Source organism: Neofelis nebulosa, chromosome 18, assembly GCF_028018385.1.
Source record: "Neofelis nebulosa isolate mNeoNeb1 chromosome 18, mNeoNeb1.pri, whole genome shotgun sequence".
Taxonomy (NCBI): Eukaryota; Metazoa; Chordata; class Mammalia; order Carnivora; family Felidae; genus Neofelis; species Neofelis nebulosa.
Genome location: NC_080799.1, coordinates 35390784 through 35414554, shown reverse-complemented (window position 1 = coordinate 35414554; position 23771 = coordinate 35390784). Strand labels below are relative to the sequence as shown.

Sequence of the window (23771 nt, the reverse complement as noted above, 5' to 3'; positions counted from 1 at the left end):
TCCCTTCTTGGGAGGCTCACACCTTTGCAGGGCTTCCATATGGACATATGTCATTAAACTAGTTTTTCTCCCGTTCATCTGTCTTTTATTATAGGAGGTCTCAGCCAAGAACCTAGGAGAGCAGAGGGAAAATGATTTTTTCCTCCCCTACACCACTTAGCCCCGTTCGCTAAAAATGGATGATGGAGAGATTTCCAAATGTGAGCTTTGACATGTGTCAGGGCTCAGTCATTATTTTGCACGGATCTCCCCTCCCCCGACTCCAGCCCCTTACGTGAGTTTGTGACATCACCCTTCGTCTGGGCTCTCGCACGAAAAACAGGCTCCTCTTCACTCTCCCACACTCCCCACATTCAAGCGTTCATCACTGACTTCGCTCACTGATTCTCTCTCTACATCATCTTGGAACTTGCAGCAAACCCTGCAAACACATCTCACATCTTTTGACTCTTCTGCATGTCTGTTTACACCATCCTGACTTCTCTTACTTGGGGGGCGACTGTCCCATTCGCTGTCTGTGGTTTCCCTCTTTCTCCACTGCAGTCTATTCTCACAACACAGGCAGAATGAGCTTTTAAAACTCAACCCAGATCTTCTCACTGTTCTGATTAAAATCCTTCAATGGCTGTCTTCCCGCTGTGTCAATGTAGGAAAAATGCAAACTCCCGCCCTTGGCTTCCCAGACCCTCAGGAAACTGGTCCCTGCCTGCCCACCTGTCTTGGCTGCCCTTTGTTGCAGGCACGCTGGCTTTCTTTCAGCTCCCATGATTAGCACCGTCTAGCCAGCCCCAGGCCATTTGCACTTGTAGCTTCCTCAGCTATACCACTTATAAGCCTGGTCCTTCTCATCCTTCAGGACCAGTCACTCAGAGCTGCTGAAGTGACAGTCGCTGAAGTGACAGTCGCTCAGAGCAGGCTTCCCTTTAATCTCTAGCATCTAAACAGGTCTCCTCTCTACCCCCCCCCCTTTTTAAATGATACACTTGCGTTCATTTTCCCCCTATAATTTACCCCCGGCTTAAATTATGTTGTCCAAAAAGGTATGTCTAACTTGTAACCAATGGGACCTGTGAAAAGCAGCCTTATGTGGAAATAGGGTCTTTCCAGATAGAATCAAGTTAAAATGAGGTCATACTGGATCAAGGTGGGCACTAATCCATTGGCTAGTGTCCTTATGAGAAGAGACAGACAGACGCAAGGACACCATGCAACGATAGGAGCAGAGACTGGAGTGATGTGTCTACAAACCAAGGAGGGCCAAGTATTGCTGGCAGCCGCCACAAGCTCAAAGAGACAAGGGATGGTTCTCTTCTAGAGCCTTTAGAAGGAGCATGACCCTGCAGACACTTGACTGCTGACTTCTGGCCTCTGGAGCTGTGAGAATATCAATTTCTGTGGTTTGAAGCCACCAAGTTGTGGTGATTTGTTACCTAGGAAACTAATTGGTGGCAATTATTTTGTTTGCTTATTTGCTTATGATTTTTCTTCCACTCGACAAGAAGTTTCTGTCTTTGTTCTGTTGCGTATCCCTAGCGTCCAGCTGTGTGTCTAACACAGAGTGAGTGCCCATCGTGTAGTTTTGGATGAATCGATTCCCTCCCATAGTCAGCCACAACATCGTACCAACTGTAGCTTGTCTTTTGTTCATCGCTCTGGATTATGTGTATTGCTTCTGCTCTGGCTCATCATCTCTCTCTCTCAATTATTGCAAGAACCTTCCATGCTTTCTCCTTGCTGCTTCACCTTTCACCCTCTTTTGCTCTTTACAATTTTTTTAATGTTTATTTATTTTGAGACGGAGAGAGCTAGCATGAGTGGGGGAGGGGCAGAGAGAGGGAGAGAAAGAATCCCAAGCTAAGATTCTCACCCTTTTTTAACACAAAGTTGGGGGTGTCTGGGTGGTTCAGTCAGGTAAGCATCTGACTCTTGATTTTGGCTCAGGTCGTGCCATTACCGTTTGGGAGATCCAGCCCTGTGTCGAGCTCTGTGCTGTCAGTCTGTGCTTGGAATTTTCTCTCTCAACCTCTCTCTCGAAATAAATAAAGAAAATTAAAAAAAAAACCATAAATATCTCACTTTTCTTTAAAAAAATTTTTTTTTAAATGTTTAGTTTTGAGAGAGAGAAAGACAGAGTGTCAGGAACAGGGGAGGGACGGAAAGAGAGGGAGATACAGAATGCGAAGCAGGCTCCAGGCTCTGAGCTATCAGCCCAGGGCTCAGTGTGGGGCTCCCACCCACAAACTGCAGGATCATGACCTCAGCTGAAGTTGGACGCCCAGCCACCTGAGCCACCCAGGTGCCCCTGATCTCAGTTTTCTGCTTTAAACTCTGTTCTTTCCCTATTATCCTACGCTAGCTATTGGACCTCTGGCATGCTCCATAAACTCTGAGCCTCAGCCTTAGTCTTCCCATCTGTGGAATAGGAGTGACAATGACATCTACCTGACCAGGTTGATAGGCACACAAACTGAGAATCATTGCAAAGCGTGGAACGCAGTGCCCTGCACATCACAAGAGCCCTCAATTAATTTCAGCATTTGTTTTGGACTGAGGCTAGAGGCCCACGGCTATATAAAATGAGTCCTTTGTTAAGATGGAAAAAAGCAGTTGAAAAATCACATGTTCAAGGCTGGCTTGCCCAACGACTGTTCAAAAATAATGAAGAAGCAGTTTGCCTAGCATTTTGGCCCGTTGAAGTTTGGAGAAGAAGTTTGAGAGCGTGAGTCTGCATATCATTATACCAACAACACAGAGACAGTAAGTGAAAAACTTAAAATAGGCTCACATGTATATTAAAATCATATCATTTGTACCATAGGCATAATCATAAATATAGAAATAAAGGGATTCATCTTAATCATGACTCAGAATTGATGTTCTTCATCTATGAAAACCTCTTAATCAGGAAATTTCAAAAAAAAATGTTTAAAATGCATGGTAACACATTTCAGAGCAATTCCAAAATCTAATGTGTGCAAATTATTCATATATTCATAATTTTATTATAGCACATCAGATTTGGGGAATCAAGTGCAGGGTAAAGAGAATACCCATTAGCTGCTAAAAAAAAGTCCATAAGTGAAATGAATTTAAGTACTCTAACTTCCTTCCTCTTGAGTCAGAACTCTCGCCCAAACACTAGCCATTTAATAAGATTGGAATTTCTCCTTGATTTGAAAGGCAAGGTGAGAACTTTTCTTATTCATTTATTTATTATTATTTTTAAGTTTATTTATTTTGAGAGAAAAAAAAAGAGAGAAAGAGAACAAGCAAGGGAGGGGCAGAGAGAAGATGAGACAGAATCTCAAGCAGGTTCCGTGCCATCAGCACAGAACCTGATGTGGGGCTCGAACTCACAGACTATGAGCTCATTGCCTGAGCCGAGATCAAGGGTCAGATGCTTAACTGACTGCCACCCAGGGGCCCCAGAACTTTTTTTTCTTAAAAAAACTTCCTTTCAAGAAATCAGGCTTTCTGTAGAATTGAACTGAACTGATGTGGTCAGCTGCTTTTCAGAAGCTGCTTTTGTTTGATTTGGGAAATTATTGTTGTTTTTTTAAAGTTTATTTATTTATTTTTGAGAGAGAGAGAGAGAGAGAGAGAGAGAGAGAGAGAGAATGCGTGCTCATGCGCTGGGGAGGGGCAGAGGGAGAGGGAGAATCTTAAACAGTGGAGTTCAATCCCACAACTGTGAGCTCATTACCTGAGCCAAAATCAAGAGTCCGATGCTCACCCAGGTTTCCCAAGGTAGTGTGTGGTTTCTCATTTGCATCCTTTAAAATTCTAAGTTGTACTTGCTCATAGTTTAAAAACCAGATCATCATCAGGGGCGCCTTGGTGGCTCCGTCAGCTAAGCATCAGACTTTGGCTCGGGTCATGATCTCGCGGTCTGTGAGTTCGAGCCCTGCGTCGGGCTCTGGGCTGACAGCTCAGAGCCTGGAGCCTGCTTCGGATTCTGTGTCTCCCTCTCTCTCTGCCCCTTCCCCACTTGTGCTCTGTCTCTCTCTTTCTCTCAAAATTAAATAAAAGGTAAAAAAAAAATAATAATAATACAAAAATGAAAACCAAATCATCATCCAAGACTGTTTATTGAGTCCTTACTTAGTGCCAGGTACAGAGCTACAACGGTGTCCCAAGTCAACAGTTTCCGTGGGTACCTCCTTTCCCTCTGGGGGGACCACGCCCAGCTGACAGTCCCCAGCGGTGGTGTCTTAAATATAATCTCACCTAATCTTCCCACTGACCCAGGTGCTAGGTGCTGTCCCTAGTGTTTCTCTCTGACAAGTTAGAGAAATTTGACCGAAGCCCCGTGACCGGTAACGGGCAACTTGGCGGAATCTCACATCAGGCGGTCTGGCTCCAGGGCAGGGAGACTCCACGCAGGAATGTTTCCTGCGGTTTGAAGTGGCTCCTGCGTTCAACTGAGAGCAAAGCTCGGGACGAAAAGAAATGAGTTAGAAGGTGAAGCAAACAAGCATGATGCAACTTTGCATTCTGTGTCCCGTGACACCTTGAATCATGCCAGAGTGTCGCCCTTCATACTTCATCGTAAGTATCGGTTCTGCGGCTGCCGGTGCCCCGGAGAGGAAGCTTCATGGAAGAGGGTTGTGATAAAATAGCAATGCATACCGTATCACAGGACGCAGCTGCTGCTTGGGGAATGTTGCCCGCCTCCGGTGGGTGGAGGTCAGGGAATCCACTAAAAGTTCTACGATGCCCAGGGCAGCCCCCCAAACAGAATGATCTGGCTCCAGATTTCAGTAGTACAGAGGGTGAGAAACTGCTTTAGGATAAACATCCAGAAATGGGATGGCTGTGTTGTATGGTAAGCGTGTGTTTTAGTTTTTTAAAAAGGTTTTATTTTTATCTTATCTTACTTTAGAGAGAGAGAGAGCCAGCACGCGAGAGCAAGGGAGAGGGGCAGAAGGAGAGTCGGAGAGAATCTTAAGCAGACTCCACGCTCAGCACGGAGCCCGACGCAGGGCTCAATCCCACGAGCCTGGTATCATGACCCGAACCGAAATCAAGGGTCAGACATTCAACCAACTGAGCCACCCAGGCGCCCCAGTTGTTATTATTTTTTTTTAAGTAATCTCTGCACCCAGCGTGGGTCTCCAGCTTACAACTCTGAGATCAAGAGTCCGATGTTCTACCTACTGGGACAGTTCAGGTGCCCTGGGTTTGATTTTATAAGGAAGTATCACAGTGTTTTCCGGAATGGCTGCACAGTTTTGCATTCCGACTTGCAACGTAGAAGACGTTTGTTGATGTAAGTCCCTCACCAGGGTTTGGTATCGCTGGTATCTATATCTATATCTATATCTATATCTATATCTATATCTATACCTTTATCTTTAGCCATTCTAATATGTTTGTAATGATAGCTCACTGTGATTTTAATTTGCATTGCCCTAATGGCTCAGGATACCAAGTATCTTTCCATGTACTTATTGGCTTCTTTACTTAGGTGAAGTGTCTTTTCAAGTCTTTGCCCATTTTAAAATTGGGTTATATGGGTTTTTTTTTTTTTAAGTTTTGTTTATTTATTTATTTAGAAAAATTTTTGATGTTTATTTATTTTAGAGACAGACAGAGCACAAGCTGGGGAGGGGCAGAGAGAGCCAGAGGCAGAATCTGAAGCAGGCTGCAGGCTCTGAGCTATCAGCACAGAGCCTGATGTGGGGCTCGAAACCATGAACTGTACAGATCATGACCTGAGCCGAAGTTGGACACCCCACAGACTGAGCCACCCAGGCACCCCTAATATTTATTTATTTTTGAGAGAGAGAAAGAGCGAGCAGGGGAGGGGCAGACAGAGAGGGAGACACAGAATCTGAAGCAGGTTGCAGGGTCTGACTTGTCAGCACAGAGACCTATGCAGGGCTCAAACTCATGAACTGTGAGATCATGACCTGAGCCAAAGTCAGATGCTTAACCAACTGAGCCACCCATTTTGTATATGATGGCAAAATTCTCTTCTAGTGCATATTTATTCTGTTAATGTGTCTCTCGCACAGCAAAAGTTTTAATCGAAATGAAGTCCAGTTTATCAATATTTCCTTTTATGGACTCATTCTTTTGGTGTGCAGTCTGAGAACTCCTTACCTAGCCTCAGGTCCCAAAGATTTTCTGCTATTTTTTTTCTACCACAACTTTTGTAGATTTACATTTTACATTTAAATCTATGGCCCACTTTGAATTAATTTTTGTATCAGATGTGAGGTTTAGCTTGAGGTATGTGTGTGTATATATATACATATATATATACATATATATATGCATATACATGCATGTATATGTATATATATACATATATATACGTATATATATGCATATATATGCATGTATATGCATATATATACACATATATATGTATATGTATATACATATGTATATATGTATATATGCATATATATGTGTATATATATGTGTATATATATATATATATGGTATGGATATCCAGTTTTCTCAGTGCAATTTATTAAAAAGACTGTCCTTTCAGGGAGCCTGGGTGGCTCAGTCGGTTAAGCATCCGACTTCAGCTCAGGTCGTGATCTCACGGTCTGTGAGTTCGAGCCCCGCATCGGGCTCTGTGCTGTCAGTTCAGAGCCTGGAGCCTTCTTCGGATTCTGTCTCCCTCTCTTTCTGCCCCTCCCCACTCACGCTCTCTCAAAATATGAATAAATGTTAAAAAAATTTGTTTAAAGACTATCCTTTCTTCACTGAATTTCTTTTAATCAAAAAATCAATTGATTATATTTGTATGAATTTATTTCTGGATTCTCTATTCTGTTTCCTTAACATATGTGTTCACCTCTCCATGGTCTTAATTATCGTGAGTCTTTTTTTTTTTTCTTTTTAATGTTTCTTTCTATTGAGAGAGAGGGAGAGACAGAGCATGAACTGGGGAGGTGCAGAGAGAGAGGGAGACACAGAATCCGAAGCAGCCTCCAGGCTCTGAACTGTCAGCACAGAGCCCAACACAGGGCTCAAACCCACGGATGGCGAGATCATGACCTGAACCGAAGTCAGACGTTTAACCAATTGAGCCACCCAGGCGCCCCTTAACTATTGTAAGTCTTAAAATTGGATGGCTTAAGTCTTCCATTTTTCTTTTTCTTTTTCAAGATTGTTTTAGCTGTTCTAGTTCCTTTGCCTTTTCGTATAGTTTCTTGGAATCAGCTTGTTTGTATCTACCAGAAATTCTACTGAGAATTTGCTTGGAATTGCATTGCATGGATAGATCAATTTGGAGAGAACTGACATTTTTACTATGTAAGTCAATCACATACAGGGTATATCTCGTCATTTATTTAGGTCTTCTTTGATTTCTCTCATCAGTGTTTGGTGTTTTTCAACACTCACATCTATATGTGTTGTTAGTTTTCTATGTGATTATTTCATTTTTCTTTTTTTTAAGATTTTTTTTTTTTTATGTAATCTCTACACCCAACATGGGGCTCGAACTTACAACCTAGAGATTGAGAGCTATATGCTCTTCCAGTAGAGCCAGCCAGGCGCCCCAAATTATTTCATTTACTTGGTGGGGGGCTGTTGTAAATGTATCATTTTTTGAATTTCAGTTTCCAGTTACATATTTTCAGTACATAGAAGTACAATGGATTTTTGCAGGTTGACCCTGTATCCCATGCTAAACTCAGTTATTCGTTCTGAAATAAGGCTTTTTTGGTAGTTTTCTTGGTTTTTTTCTGCAGGCAATCATGTCATGTGTGAATAGGGAGAGTTTCATTTCTTCCTGTCCAATGTATATTATGCCTGTTATTTATTTTTCTTGCCCTTCTTTTCTAAGGTACTTACATTATTATATTTGAAGTAACTTTCTCATAGATAGTGCATAATTGGGGCATGCTCCACCAACAGCAATCTTCCCATTTTCTCAATTTCTGTCTTTAATTGATTTTTTAGACCATTTACGTTTAATATAATTATTAATGTGTTTGGATTTAAGTCTACCACTTTATTATTTGTTTTCTATGTGTTCCCTTTGCCTTTAACTCCTCTGTTTTCCCTTTTCCGCTTGGGTTAAACACTTTGCTAGTATTAAAAAAAAAAAAAAAATGGATGTCAACATGACATTGCTCTAGGTGGCAATCAAGCTAGTTGGGTTTAGGGTAGACATTTTTATCCATGTTCTGTGGGTTGTGGTCCCAATATCAGTTCATTCTTTCAAGCTTTGTAATGCTAGTCAGATGGCCAGCATGGGATCTGGACAAGGCATTAATCTTAATGTTCTCAAAGTCTCTTCAGCATAGAGAAGTTCAGGAAGTCAGAAATGACTTTATAGAGTCACTTTGCCTTTCTGTAATATCCTCAGTACTTTCTAGTCCTCTGAGGGCCCCCTTTTTGCTCTTAGGGCCCCAATCTGACATTTTAGTTATCGCACACTGCCATATGCTTCTTTGGCTGCACCCACATTCTGGCCCAAACAGTAAAAGCATTGGAGGGCTCCTCTCTGGTTTGCTAGTACTTAATATTCTTTTCATCTCCATTTACGGCCGTTATTTACATTTCAGAGTCCTCAAGTAGCTACATTCCATCCAGTTTTATAGCAATAATCAGTGGGAGACACAAGAGTATCCTTACTCCATCTTACCTAGAAACCAGAGCCCTTCATGTAATTTTAGAGAACATCTTGAAGAACTTAAATCAGAACTGGTTATTATTCAAATCTTTAAAAAAATTTTTTTAAACGTGTATTCATTTTTGACACACAGAGAGAGACAGACGGACAGAGAGTGAGCAGGGGAAGGGCAGAGAGAAGGAGACACAGAATCCAAAGCTGTCAGCCTTCATGCGGGTTCGAACTCACAAACCGTGAGATCATGACCTGAGCCGAAGTCAGACGCTTAACTGACTGATCCACCCAGGCTCCCCAGGTTGTTAATTTTTAAAAATTGTGGTAAATTAAACATAATGTAAATTTACCATCTTAACCATTTCTCAATGTGCTGTTTAGTGGCATTGAGTACATTCACGTTGCTGTACAATTATTACCACTATCCATCTCCAAACTCTTTTTTTCTTCCCACACTGAGGCTCTGCACCCATTAAACGCTAACTCGCCATTCCCCCTTCCCCCAGCCCCTGGCAACCACCCTTCTACTTTCTGACTCTGAGGTTGACGACTCTAGGTGAGTCATATACGGGGAATCATACAGTATTTGTCTTTTTGTGACTGGCCTCTTTCACTTCGCATCACGTCCTCCAAGTTCGAATGTTGCAGCACGTGTCAGAATGTCCTTCCTTTTTAAGGCTGAGGGATATTTCAGTGCATGGATAGACCGCATTGTGTTCATCCATTGCAGTCATACTTTTATTTAATTCTTACAACAGACCTCCCAAGAGACACGTGTCTGTAATGAACACAAAGTACGTATGCTCAGAGGACCTCGATGCCCTTCTCCTGAACCCTCACCGGCTAGCTACATCTGACTAGTCACTTGCGTTAGGAGTCCTGGACCCACCCCTGCAGCCAGGTCGACCAGCTGGCAGTGTAGTTTCTGGCTCCTCCTGTAATTTTCAGATGTGGATGAAACCCCACCATCCCCTGTGGCCAACACCTGTTGTAAAACCCCCACCTCTCATCCTACAGGGGGTCCTGCCTGGTCTGTGCCCTGCTCACCTCCCTCTGCCCTTTTTCAGGTCCTCCAGCTCACCTGCCTCCTTCCTGACCTTCGGGGCATTGCTTTTGGCCTTCCTGTTCCCGGGAACACTCTCCCCAGGAGGCTTGTACAACTGCCTTCTCTCGATCTGGTGGGTCTCAAACTAAACATTACCTTTTATATTCATTTCCTCCGGGTTCTGTGACAAAGTACCTCAAAAGTGATTGCTTAAAACAATGGAAATTGATGGTCTTGCCATTCTCGAGGCTAGAAGTCCAAAATCAAGGTATTGGCAGGGCCAGGCTCCTTCTGAAGGCTCCGGGGGTGACTCCGTCCTTTCCTCTGCCAGCAACGCCTGGTGTTCCTTGGTTTGTGGACACATTAGTCCCATCTCTGCCTTTGTTTTCACATGGCCTCTTTCCTTTGTGTCTCTGTACCTGTCTCACCTTAGAAAGACGCCGGTTGCTGGATTTAGTGCCTACCCTCATCCAATATGACCTCATCTTAACTTGATCCTATCTGCATAGCCCCTATTTGCAGATAAGGTCACACTCACAGGTGCCAGAGGTTAGGACTTCCATGTATTTTGGGGGGACGCACTTCAGCCCCTACCACCTGTTTATAATGGTTCCTCTGAGCACAAGTCCTGAAGAAACGTGTTCCTTAACTCTATATAGGGGGCTTGAAAGGCCATGAAAAAGGTGCTCCCCAGATCCCCCACTGTGGGGAGCGGGGTTGAACGGTCTCAGCTGCTGCCAGTGGTTTAACCTTACAGGGATCCGTACCTGCCCTGGGTTAGTTTGGATACAGCATGGCCTTTCCTACTGGCAGATGCTTAGTCGGTAACACCACTACCTGGAGTCTCGTGGAATGCCTGATCCATGGGCGTGGAATCCCACACAACGTGGCATTCACCCAGAGGACTTGCTTCACAGTGAAGGAGGCCAGGGAGGGGGCCTGTGACCATCGGTCATATTATATTCTGTACCATCCAGAAGCAGCCGGTTGCCTACAGAGTTGGAAAGGCCACCTGAAGTCATGGCTGAAATGCCATGTTATATGCAGTCCTCTGCAAGATGGGCTGTCATCCTTCCAAATGCAGTAAATCGGAGACCTCCTGAGGGTGCTGTGTCCCTGACCGGAAGCCTATGCGGGTGCAGGTACCAAGGGAGGGTGTTGCTCAGCATGAGTCACTGGGGGATTTTCTGTTTCCCGTCTCTGCCAGTCTGGGGGTTCTGCAGTGTGGTAGGTCCTGGTCCCCATAGGACATGCACTGTCAACTGGGAATGCAGCAGAGGTCCGCACAAGCTGTGCCCAGTCACTCTGGACACCTGTGCCCAGACCAATGGGGAAATGGGGAATCACCATCCTCCTGGGGGTGATTGGCCTGGTCCTTGAAAGAGGCATGGGTGCTTGCATGTGATGGGGGAAGGGAGGAATATGTGTGAAACCCAGGGCATCTAGTTGGGGGGCCTCCTGGCACTTCCCTGCCCCCCAGAAACTGTGAATGAACACGTACAGTAAAGTGGGCCCGAGAAAGGTGTGATTCGCTAGGAGTTCACACCTCTTAGGAGCGAAGGTTTGGGCCACATCAGCAGGTGCAACCTCAAGACCAACTGCAGTGACAAAGGCCTTAGTGTGACTTTTTTTTTTTTAATTTTTTGAGAGAGAGAAGGTGGGAGTGTCAGAGGAAGAGAGAGGGAGAGAGAGAGGGAGAGATAGAGAGAATCTCAAGCAAGCTCCATACTTAGAGTGGAGACTGATGTGGGGCTCTATCCCATGACCCTGAGATCATGACCTGAGCCTAAATCAGGACTCAGATGCTCAACCGCCTGAGCCACCCAGGCGCCCCAACAAAGGCCTTAGTTTGAACCATGAACTTCCCTCAGGGAGTAAGACCCATGGAAGTCATGGTGGGCTGCTCCCCAAACATACCCGGAGAAGTCCAAGTGTCAGCCATGACAGTGACCTCAGGGATGTGCTTCAAGGGAGCACGCCTGACTGACCGCCCTGGCTGTGTCAGTCACTTTTCTTTTCTTTTCTTTTCTTTTCTTTTCTTTTCTTTTCTTTTCTTTTCTTTTCTTTTCTTTTCTTTTCTTTTCTTTTCTTTTCTTTTCTTTCTTTCTTTCTTTCTTTCTTTCTTTCTTTCTTTCTTTCTTTCTTTCTTTCTTCTTTCTCTAATGTTTATTTATTTTGAGGGGAGCAGAGAGAGAGGGAGACAGAGGATCAAAAGTGGGCTCTGTGCTGACAGCAGAGAGCCCTATGTGGGGCTCGAACTCACCAACTGTGAGATCATGACCTGAGCTGAAGTTGGACACTTAACTGATGGAGCCACCCAGGCAGACCCACCAGTACTGTCACACTGAGACCAAGCTTCCCGTGCCTGCTACCAGCCAGGCCTGAGCACAGTAAATGCATTAGTGCCCTGGGCCCATTTCTACAAGACATGGGATTCCTCTGATGGCCAACTTTGGCTCAAGAACTCTCCAACAGGGGCACCTGGGTGGCTCAAGTTGGTTGAGCATCCGACTTTGGCTCAGGTCATGATCTCACGGTTCATGAATTTGCACCCTGCATCGGGCTCTGTGCTGATGGCTCAGAGCCTGGAGCCTGCGTCGGATTCTGTGTCTCTCCCTCTCTCTGCCCACCCCCACTCTCTCTCTCTCTCAAAAAGGAATAAACCCTTATTTAAGAGAGAGAGAGAGAGAGAGAGAGAGAGAGAGAGAGAGAGAGAGAACTCCCCATCAGACTGGCAAAACCTCTGTGGCCCTTGCATTTCAGGCAGGCTGAGGTCCTTCCTAACCTGACTGCCCTTCCCTCCCCTCTCCTGGTTCCTCCCCTTCCTCTGGCTTCCTCCCTTTATCCTTCACGAGCACGATCCCCCCAGAACCTGTTATGGTCTAATTCCATCATGACTACTGCTTCTGGGAAGACCCCCAGCTAACGCTGAAATTTCTCTGCACCCCACCCCTGCCCCACTTTTTTTGGTCTCAGTAGCATGCTTTTTCCTTGAAAGCACTAGCACGGTCGGATATGCTTCCTCAGATCGTCAATTCCGTTAGGGCAGGAGCTCGTCTACAAGGAACTCACTGTTCTAGCTGGTGCCCAGCACAGAGCCTAGCACATGGTGGGCAGGCGGTCTGTATCTGTCATATCTGTCAACTGGGAGGCTTTCCTCTGCCTCTCCAATCCCTCAGCGATGTGGACACCCCGGTCAGGATGTTCTGGGGCCTGGGGCTGTTGGTGTTTCAAGTGGGGACATAAAGCGTCACTGGGAGACGTCAGCGATTTGCAAAACGAGAAATCACCCTTCCCCCGCACCGTGAGCCTTAGACCGGCAAGCAGGCAGGACATCCTGGAAATCAGAGAAATCAGAGTGAAGCCACTTGGAAAAGTTCTAAAGAGCGGACAGGATGTGGCTCTTCTGATAGCCCGGAGGGAAAGCAGGAGTTCAGATGCGCTCCTCTTCAAAGGGAATCTTCCCTGAGAAGGAGCAGCCTTGGCTCTGAATCAAATCAGCCTTTTCATGTCCGCAAGCAAACAAGGCTTCTGAGGGATGTGCCCAGAGCTAAGTGAGGGGAAGAGAAGGAGGGAGGAGCGTCTTTGCATTGGAATCTTCTGGTGCAGGGCTGCTCAGCGGAGCTTCTGGGCTCTGCTTCCTCAGATCCTGGCTCTGAGCCGGGGGGATCTCCTCCAGCTCCCCTCAGCGAAGGCCCGCTTCCCCCAGGCTCTGTTTCAGGTTGAAGAAGAAATGAAACCGTCTGGAGTTTGGGGATGCTCTGGTGGGCCAATGGTTCCGGCTAAGCGTTTGCTGTTCCTTTGTGTTCTTTGGGATTTCTTTCATTTTGGACTGCACTGCTCTAGAAAGGGCTTGTTCAGTAAGAGCAGGTCTCCGGAAGCAGTTTTTAGTGGCAGTGAGGAGACCGCGCTGTGTGGTGGTTAATTCCATGGCTTTGGGGCTCCGTATCAGTCAGGAGAGGTGAGGCCATGTTGCAGTAACAAACACACCCAGATTTCACTCATGCCGTGTGTCTGTCTTAGCTCGGCCGATGTAACAAAATGTCATAGGTGAGGTGGCTTAAACAACAGACCTTTATTTCTCTCTGGAGGCTGGGGAATCCAAGATCACGGTGCCGACTGACTTGGCTTCTGGTGACAGCTCTCTTTCTGGCTTGTAGCTGGCTGCCTTCTCGCTGCGTCCTCCTGGGGTGTGAGATTGCTTGAGAGAACGTTCTCTGGTATCTCTTCTTCTAGTGGCACTAATCCCATCACGAGGGCCTCCTCCTCGAGACTTCATCTAAACTTAACCACTTCCCAAAGGCTCCACCTCCAGATACCATCACCCTGGTGGCTAGAGATCCTACAAATACATTTTAGGCCCATCGGGGCCTTGCCATTCTGTGTGCAGAGGGAAGGGCATGTGATGAATCAAGCACAGCCTCTGTCTCTTCTGTTTACATTTCCTTAATCAAAGGAAGTTACACATGCACGCGTAACTTCAAACAGGGGTATGGGAAGTACAGTCTGGCCTTGTACTCAAAAGAAAGAAGTATATTGTGTAACAGCTCTAATGATCACCAGAGTGTGACAGTCTAGGTGTTGTTGTGAGGGTAGTTTTTTTTTTTTTAAGTTTGTGTATTTATTTTTGGGAGAGAGAGAGACAGAGCACGTGTGGGGGAGGAGCAGAGAGAGAGGGAGACACAGAATCTGAAGCAGGCTCCAGCCTTTGAGCTGTCAGCACAGAGCCCCACGCGGGGCTTGAACCCACGAGCCGCGAGATCACGACCCGAGCAGAAGTCAGATGCTTAATCGACTGAGCCACCCAGATGCCCTGCTGTGAAGGTGTTTTTAAGGTATGACTAACGTTTAAATCAGCACACTTTGACGGAAGCAGATCACCCTCCATAATGTGGGTGGGCCTCATATAATCAGTTGAAGGCCTTAACCACAAGGACTGAAGTTTCCCAAGGAAAGAATGTGGCTTCAAGACTGCAACCTAGAAACTCTGCTTGGGTTTTCAGACTGCCTGGCTTGGCCTCTGGATTTTTGACTCAAGACTTTGAGTCTTTCATGAATTTTCAGCCTGCTCGCCTGTCCTGTGGATTTCGGACTTGCCAGCCCCCTGAACTGTGTAAGCCAATTCCTTGAAATATCTATCTATCTCTCTTGGCTTTTCTTGGTTTCAAGCCTGCCAGTTCTTGGACTGGAATTTATACCAACACTGTTGAATCTCCTGGGTCTCTAGCTGGACAGCTGTAGATCTTAGAACTTAGAAGCCTCACTAATTGTAAGTCAATTTCTTATAATAAGTCTCTCTGTCTCTGTGTATGTATTTATGTATATGTTTGTTTATACACCCACATACACACACACACACACACACATCCTGTTGGTTGTGTTTCTCTGGAGAACCCTAATTCAGGTTTAGATTTTTCTCTCCAAGTGAAAAATCTACTGAAGTCCCTGGAAGAAATTGTGTACTTTTGGTTTGAAGTTGAGAGCTAAAGGGGCACCTGGGTGGCCCAGTCGGTTAAGCGTCAAACTTTGGCTCAAGTCATGATCTCATGGCTCATGAGTTCGAGCCCCGCGTCGGGCTCTGTGCTGACAGGTCAGAACCCGGAGCCTGCCTCGGATTCTGTGTGTCCCTCTCTCTCTGCCCCTCCCCTGCTCACACTCTCTCCCCCGCTCTCTCTCAAAAATAAAGAAGCGTTAAAAAAAAAAAGAGCTAAAGTTCAAAGTGTTCTGCTGTGAAAACTTGATCATAGTTTAATAATATAGGGAGAAGAATCTTCTGGTTGGATGGAGTTCTCCTTGCAGAGAGTGCTAATGGCTTTTCAAGTTTGAGGGAGTGTCTCTGCTTTTTCAGAGCTGTAAGGAAGCACAGAAGCTTGGGACTGACTTGGGAGGTTGGTTTTCCTCCTTTTTTTTTTTTTCTGTATTTTCCTCCTGTGTAGAGTGAGGTCAGACCCAGCAGTCTTTTGGTGATGTTACCACATCAACAAACTCTATCGTGAAACTTTAAAAAATCCTTATTTTAAATGTTGGTCCGCTAAGTCCCTACGTCACAGTCTTTGAGACCTGGGGGGAATCGTGGAGCTAATCTGGACTCATTTTTCTCAAATTGTGTTCCATGAAACATATATTCCTAAATGTTCATAGGTGGTCCTTGAAAAAAGGGATTCCGTGACCAGGTAGGTTTGGTAAAGGCAGCGTGCACTCTCTCCCTTGTCGCAAATCCAAATGCTCTTCAATAAAGTTTGAGGTGCATCTTATACTTGGAAGTAGAGATATCAAGTAGTCAGTTAATAGATGGGTCTGGATTTCAGGGGCAAATTTGTTGCATTTGTAGATTCGGAAGTTAACACATTTAAAACCATGGAAACAAGGGCACCTGGGTGGCTCGGTCGGTTAAGCATCCAGCTCTTGGTTTCGGCTCAGGTCATGATTTCACGGTTGGTGGGTTTCAGCCCTATATCGGACTCTGCTCTGATAACGTAGTGCCTGCTCAAGATTCTCTCTCTCCTCTCTCTCTCTCTCTCTCTCAAAAATAAATATTAAACATTTTAAACATTAAAAAAAAAAACCCACTCACAGAGAAGCAGATGAGATGACCCTGGAGAGGGTTTGGCAGGAATAGGAGGCGTGAGGTCTGGAGGTGCTGCAGCTTTCTTGTGACCATGAGGTGAGGGTCCAAGAATTGAGGCAAGACCCAGAAGATGGCATTGCTGAACCAAGTGACAGAGAGAAACCAGATACTAAGAGAAAAATCAAGCTACTAGAGCCGATTCTACCTCTGGATTTCTCAGCTGGACGCCGATAAATTCCTTTTTGAGTTTTTATGTGATTTTATGTGATTTCACTGTGTCCTGACTAGTATGACATCTCCCAACCTCTTTTGCACACTTATCTCTGTTTCCTCCTAGGCTCTGTTTCCCCATCTCCTTACCTGTCCTGCCTGCAGGTGGACCAACTGACCCCGAGATGTCAGAATTAACTAGTCGCTCCCCTCTTGAGGAGCAAAGGAGAGGGCACGCCTTCCCCCAGTCTGTGTCTGTTGTCATTTCAGACATGAGTGGAGCGATCAGCTAAAAATCGGTTAATGTGGCTAAAGATTTCATTTTTAGTTTTAGATTGCTAGCCGCCAACCCAAACTGACTCTGGCGAACCCAAGCCGCAAGGGGAGTTTATTGGAAGGATCACAGGCTTCCCCCCACAGGACCAAAGGCAGAGCTGGACACACTGCACAGCAGCCTTGGGGAAGCGGAGTGAGGGGGGCTGGTGCGCGTCCTGGGGAGTCTCAGCAGGTTTTCATCAAAACCCTTTCCGGGCTGACCCACTGCCTTGGTGCTCTCTCTGTTCAAGCTTGGAATGACGGGGAGAGAGAACATGTTCTAAAGACAAAGGCGTGTTGCAAGATGAGCCTCTTGGCCCTGGTTCCCAGGAGCCCAGCCTGCACATCGGAGAAGCTTGGTGGCCCGCCAGGAAGGGTCTGCCAGATCTCTCTGCGGGTGGAGCTGTCCCTGGGCTTCTCGAAGCGAAGCCGAGAGGCTCGCAGGTGGTTAAGAACAACCTGTGCAGGCCTTCCCTGCTCAGTGGGAGCCCAGTGGGGGCTGGGAGATGCTTCCCTTGGTGCTTTTGGCTTTCAGGACTCACGGTGGCCCAGATGCTGCTCATCAGGGGTCTCTCTGACATGTTTAATCTTTATTCCTTTTCCCTTGGTCCAGGCTGTTCATGCCTTTTACTCTACCTTCTTTCCTCTTCCAAAAGCCCCTCCTTCTACAGACTGAATGTTTGTGTCTCCCCTCCCCCCGGCCCCCCATTCATGTTGAAACCTAATCATTAATGTGATGGTACTGGGAGGTGGGGTAAGTTTATTTATTTTGAGACAGAGAGAGAGAGAGTGGGGGACAGGCCGAGAGAGAGAGAGGGAGAGAGACAGAATTCCAAGCAGGCTCTGCACTGCCCAACATAGAGCCCGATGCGGGGCCGGAACTCACCAACTGTGAGATCATGACCTGAGCCGAAACCAAGAGTCAGATGCTTAATCGACTGAGCCACCCAGGCACCCCTGATTAGTGTCCGTGTAAAAGAGACTCTAGCTAAATCTCTTGCTTCTCCAGTGCTGGAGGATTGTGGCCAGTTTAGCTTTTCCCTTAGATTTCCCTATTTCTGCCCGAATTCTGGGATTCTCCCTAGGTCCAGGAAGCGGGCTCTCACCAGGTGCTGAATCTGTGAGAACTGCATTTCTGTTTTCCGTAGTAGAACTATGTTCTGTAGTATTCTGCACAGAGCGGCCTGAATGAACTAAGACACCATCCTTTAAAAAAGCGATTCTTATTTAAAGAGTGATTCTTCCAAAAGAATGATTCAAACAGTACCAACGATTTTTCAACGAAAGCGAAGTCTTTTTCCCAGCCTATACTTCCTGTCTCTTGCCAGTAATTGCGATCAGTTTTCTGGGTATCTTTCCAGACGTATCTTGTGTCTATACCTCTAGATACCTTCTATTTTACTCTGTCCACCTGCTGTCAGCAGAACACATTACACGCCTGCTCGGTAACTTGGATTTTCCACTCAGTGATGTAGTGTTCGTATCAGAACGCATCTAGCACATTCTTTTGGACTGCCGCGTAGTATTCCACTGTGAGGCCCCCACCGACGGACAGGCTTTCGTGAATACGAATGATGTGGCAGCGAACATCCTTCTGCACCTGATGTCAGGCCCCTGAGCGAGCCCATCTGTCACAAACAACAGTGCCTTCCTTCCCCAGAGTTATCACAGCTTTGGTCGCCCCGAGGCATCGCCCACACTGACTGCTTCCCTTTCTCCCCACTCGTTGAAGACTTACCATATGACTTCTGCCCATGGATATCCTCAGAGGACACTGGTGACCTCGTGCCTTGGTGTGTCAGCTCCGGCTTTTCTGTAGGATTTGACCTCACTGCCCGTCCCGTTCTGAAAGTCTCCTTGCTTGGCTCCTACGGCAGACGATCTTTGTCCTCCTAGCTTCTCTGTGTGTGCTGTTCCTGTGACCTTTGTCTGCCTTATTGTCTGGCGGGAGCTGGATGGAATGGAACCTTCTGGGTCAGTCCTTGGCCCACCCAGGCAGTCACATGTGTTTACCTCACTGCCTGGACCCCACAGGAATATGGGGTTTTGATCAGTATCTGAATTCATGCTCTCTTTTAGGCTCCAACCCTTCATTAAAAAAAAAAACAAAAAAACAAAAAAACGGGTTGTTCTTAATTCCTGCATTTTATGTTATTATCGCTCTTTTATTTATTTTAATTTTTTTAATGTTTATTTATTTTTGAGAGAAAGAGAGAGACAGAGTGCGAGACGGGGAGGGGCAGAGAGAGAGGGAAACACAGAATCTGAAGCGGGCACCAGGCTCCAAGCTGTCAGCGCAGAGCCCGATGCGGGGCTCGAACTCAAGAACTGGGAGATCACGACCTGAGCCGAAGTGGGAGGCTTAACCGACTGAGCCACCCGGTCCCCTATTATCACTATTTTAATATTTATTATGTACCATTTAAAAAAATATGAAAAGGTGTCAAGAATAACAAAGAAGAAGGGTACCTGGGTGGCTCAGTCGGTTAAGCATCTGACTCTTGGTTTCAGCTCAGGTCATGATCTCACGGTTTCGTGGGTTCGAGCTCCACATGGGGTGTGGGGGGGTGCACTTTGCTGGCCGCTTGGAGCCTGCCTGGGATTCTCTCCCTTGTTCCTTCTCTCTCTGCTCCTTCCCCACTCGCTCTGTCTCTGTCTCTCTCAAAATAAACACATTAAAAAAAAAAAGAATAACAAATAATACAACAAAAGAATACCACAGCAGATATCAATATATCCACCACTCGGCTTAATAAAAATGTGAGTCTCTTTTGTAGCCTCCCTGTACCCCAGAGATAATTACTGTACTGGATCTGGAGTTTGTCATTTTCTTGCATTTTAATCGAGTCCTGAATTTCTGGCTGACCTCTCCGGATATCTCTCCATGGGTATCCTACTCAGTACGGCTAAAAGCAAATGCAAATGCATTTAGATTAAGAGGAAAATGCGCCCTATCTATGATCGATCTTCAGAAACCCTTCCAGAAAGATTTATATCAGCGGTCAGTCCAACGACATGGCAGCAGGCCTGTTTGCAACCTCTCTGGTACATCAACGCGTTGACTCTTTCTGGATGCTGGGACTGTGGATAACTTTTCTGTCTGCTCATTTGCATTTCCTAAGTTTTCGACAGCGTTGTGTGGGCTATGTCACCACTACCCCTCTCGTTACTCCTGATACCCCAAACTTTTCTTCCCCTCAACCCTGTTCCCAACTTCGCTTTTAGCCTAGACGTCCCTGTTTCTGTTGGAATTCTGGAATTCTTCATGGGTCGGAAATGTGGTAGCCGAGCTTGACTCCCCTTTCCCTTTTTCACAGGCCATCAGCTTTTACTCCGTTCCACGGTTGAGTGGATTTCTATTCCCCCCACCCCACCGTTAGATTTTAAGTTCTTAAGGGGCACAGAGGGGCGCCTGGGTGGCTCAGTCGGTTGGGCGTCCGACTTCGGCTCAGGTCATGATCTCACGGTCGGTGAGTTCGAGCCCCGTGTCGGGCTCTGTGCTGACAGCTCAGAGCCTGGAGCCTGTTTCGGATTCTGTCTCCCTCCCTCTCTGACCCTCCCCTGTTCATGCTGTCTCTCCCTGTCTCAAAAAATAAATAAACGTTAAAAAAAAAAAAATTAAAAAAAAAAAAAAAAGGGGCACAGACCTCATCTCATCTATCTCCCTGGGGCCGAGCACACAGCACAGCTCTTCAACAGATGGGCCCAAAACGGTTTTCAAACCTTTCTGCCTGACGCCTCAGGCTTGCCTGCGTCTTGCAACTGTCACCTGGCGTATTTATAGACATTTCCTCTATAAATAAGCAGTTTCTGTTTCAGGTCTGGTTTGTCCTTGGTGTTTCCACTCTACCTCTCACCCCACCCCTAGGTCTCAAACTTAGAAACCAGAATTGGAGCTGGTATTCAAATCCTTCAGCACAGTACGGGGAGACAGCCCCCGCAAGAACTAAATCATCGTGGTGAAGTTCTTTTTCACCCTCGACACCCTAGCTGCTGTCGTTAACGTTTGCTGCGGACTTCTTGACGAGATTTTACTTGTCCTTCCATGCTGTTCGTTCTGAGGTTTGCTTCTTTCTTTTTGCGATCCAGTTCCGGATGGCTCAGCCGTGCTTCCAAAATGAATATTTTGACAAGTTGCTTAACGTTTGCAAACCTTGTCACCTTCGATGTCTTAATACCCCTCCCTCACCATGTCAGCAATATTGCAGCGCAAGTAAGTAGTTCCGCTTAAACAATTAATTCATTCGTGTCAAGGAGTTTCTCTACGTCGGCTCTTTACTCAAAGAATAAACGTTACAGGAAAGATGGTGAGATCTTCTGAATCAAAAAGTGCAAGGAAACAAGGCGAGCGTTTAACTGCCAAGCAGAGCCAAGTAATTATTCAGAAGTGAACTCAGTTTTATTCGGCACCATTAGCAACAGAGGTTTTACCGACTCTTCTAATTAAGTGTTATTTAGAATCTACAAATGCGTGCTGATGAATTAGGGGGATTGGACGACAGATCACCTTTGCTTGATGTGGATATCCCGTTGTCAGTTCATTATCTCTCTGATATTGTTTTAATGCAGTGAAAGGAACAAATACAATTCTCTGGACCTGTCTGGGCCTGAGCTTGACAGTTTCTTTGACGGTTTTCGTGTTGATGTTCTTGCTAAGGAAGATGAGCTCTGAACCATCAAAGGACGCATTTAAAAACACAGGTTGGTTCGATGGTCCCTCTTTGAAATCTATTTCCAAGAGCTGGCTATTGTGAATTTCACTTCCTCCTTTTTTCATGTTGAGTATTTCATTTGGTTAGAGTCCTTTTGAGTGTGTTAGAGGACAGTTATGTTAAACGAACTTTTGGCGTTTTCGGTGTTTGTATCTTCTCTGGAGGTACCCTACAATGTCAGCCTTCCCCCACATTCTTCCCTTGGTAATTACTCTTTTGAGGTACTAAGGTTTTCTTGGCAAACATCCAGCTCTTTGACCAAAGTTCGCACCTTGACTGGATGTGCAGAAACTGCTGGCCAGGTTGACGACCATCAGGAAAAATGTATTTGGCAAGATCCCTGGCCATATTTTTAATACAAATGTTAAGTGCTATTTGCTTCGGTGAACATTTTGCTGCCCAAACGATGCTAGAAATGAATAATAACCAGTTGTCCTTAGATTGTTTAAGGAGTCATTTCAAAGATTATTATCTTTATTAGGCGGTAGAGAAGCGGCCTCAGAGAAATGAATGCTCTACTTAAGGGCTTTTTAAGAAAAAAATATTTCTGTAGCACCTTTGTCTGTGATCTGATCCCCAAACACTTTGCAGCCATTGGCTTATTTGCTTATGCACTTATTTTCCGTCCATAATCTGTAAAGCACTCACCTCATTTGCTTCCTAGTGCAGTGAAGAGAGTTGGATGGCTGTTTTACATAATTTATTCATTTTTTATTTTCCCCCCTCCCCCCCCCTTCCCGCCGGGGTCTGAGAGACAGGTGGGGAGTGACTTTAAGTAGAACATTTTGGGAGATGGAGTTATTCTGTGGCAGCTTGGAGAAGTAGTGAAACTTGCCTTCACAGGCATATAAATGGGGACATAATAGAAACTCCTACCTTACGTGATCATGAAAGATTCATGATAAAAAAATTTGATATGCTACCAAGTGCTCTGTAAGAGAAGCATCTTTACTTTGAATTCTGAAGTGTGGCCCAAAGGCTGGGTTTGGTGTGCTAGAACATATGGTAATTTGTCACCTTGCATGTGTCAAGTGGGGCCTCAATGCCTCCAAGGGCCAAGTGGGTACCCAGTGAATGCAGTGGGCCAGGTGGAGACTTCAGCCGTGGATGCCCTTCTGAAGGAGACTGGTGCTCTTGACTCTGGCCATTTGTTTCCGTGGAGGAATGTTAGCTCCAAGTTGCCACGTTTTATTGTTGTTGTTGTTTTAAAGAGACCAATCACCTAGATTTGCATGTGACACCTCTGGAATTTTTTAAACTCTTTTAGAAATTATTTATTTATTAAAAACGGTTTTAATGTTTACTTATTGTTGGGGGGGGGGAGGAAGAGAGAGAGGCGGGGAGTGGGGGAGAGAGAGAGGTGGGGAGAGAGAGGACATGAGCGGGGGAGGGGCAGAGAGAGAGAGGGAGACAGGGAATCAGAAGCAGGCTTCAGGCTCTGAGCTGTCAGCACAGAGCCCGACGCGGGGCTCGAACCCACAAACCGTAAGATCATAGCCTGAGCCGAATTTGGACACTCAACCGACTCAGCCATCTGGCGCCCCCCTTGTAAAAAACATCTCTTGATTTCTAAACGTGGGCCAACAGAACATGTAAGCAAACACTTGAAAACACTGTGTGGCCTAAACAGACTCTGTCTCCAAACCCACTGTGGCCCGTCGGTTCGTGACTTCTGGTGCAAACATACTCACTCGTTTTGTAGATCTGTCTGCATTGCTTTGAGCCCTAATGTGTGTTGCTGAGACTGTCGTGACCCACCTGTCAACCACCTGGGGAGTTCAGGTTAACGGTTCTGTTTCCGCATCACCAGGATTGGCTCTCCAGAACGAGGCAGAGGCTGACCAACACGAGAGCCGTGAGAGCAGGACTGGAACGAAAGTACTCCTCTCGAGGGGCCTGGAGTACACAGTCGAAGAATGTACCTGTGAAGACTGTGTCAAGAACAAATCCAAGGTCGATTCTGACCATTCCTTTCCGCTCCCGGCTATGGAGGAAGGTGCAACCATTCTCGTCACCACGAAAACAAATGACTACTGCAATAGCCTGGTAGCTAGCGTCACAGAGATGGAAAGATCCATTTTTACCAGATAATTGACCATGTCGCCTGGTATCGAGCTGCTTTGAGCATCTTTTGTCAGAAGGCAGAAGGGCGACGTATCCCATCTCTTTAAGATGATTGTATGTGTCAGTTGCCGATAGAGCTTTTTTGGTCCTGTAATTCCAGCAAATCGTTATGTTGGCTATACTTCCCTACTTCATTGTTGGGAGCCTAACTGCGTAAATTTCCTTGGTTTCATGATTAAATTCTTGACTCACTGAAAAAAA

At 45.9% G+C, this 23771-nt stretch overlaps 1 protein-coding gene and 2 long non-coding RNA genes across 3 annotated transcripts in view; 2 read left to right on the top strand and 1 right to left on the bottom strand.

Moving 5' to 3' along the window:
- Positions 1–5738, top strand: part of LOC131501563 (uncharacterized) — a 14872-nt gene extending 9134 nt beyond the window's left edge. The window contains exons 3-4 of the long non-coding RNA XR_009256834.1: positions 2357–2757; positions 4885–5738. This is a non-coding gene — a long non-coding RNA (uncharacterized LOC131501563). The remainder of the gene's footprint in view (positions 1–2356; positions 2758–4884) is intronic.
- LOC131501564 (uncharacterized) lies at positions 4070–23309 on the bottom strand. Its single transcript, XR_009256835.1, has 3 exons — positions 23205–23309; positions 18473–18822; positions 4070–4433 (listed from the first exon to the last, which is right to left on the bottom strand). It is a non-coding gene; the product is annotated as an uncharacterized LOC131501564 (long non-coding RNA).
- TNFRSF17 (TNF receptor superfamily member 17) lies at positions 20649–23771 on the top strand. Its single transcript, XM_058711882.1, has 3 exons — positions 20649–20947; positions 21304–21435; positions 23257–23771. Exons 1-3 carry the CDS (start codon positions 20830–20832, stop codon positions 23535–23537), a joined length of 531 nt encoding a protein of 176 aa, XP_058567865.1. The 5' UTR covers positions 20649–20829; the 3' UTR covers positions 23538–23771.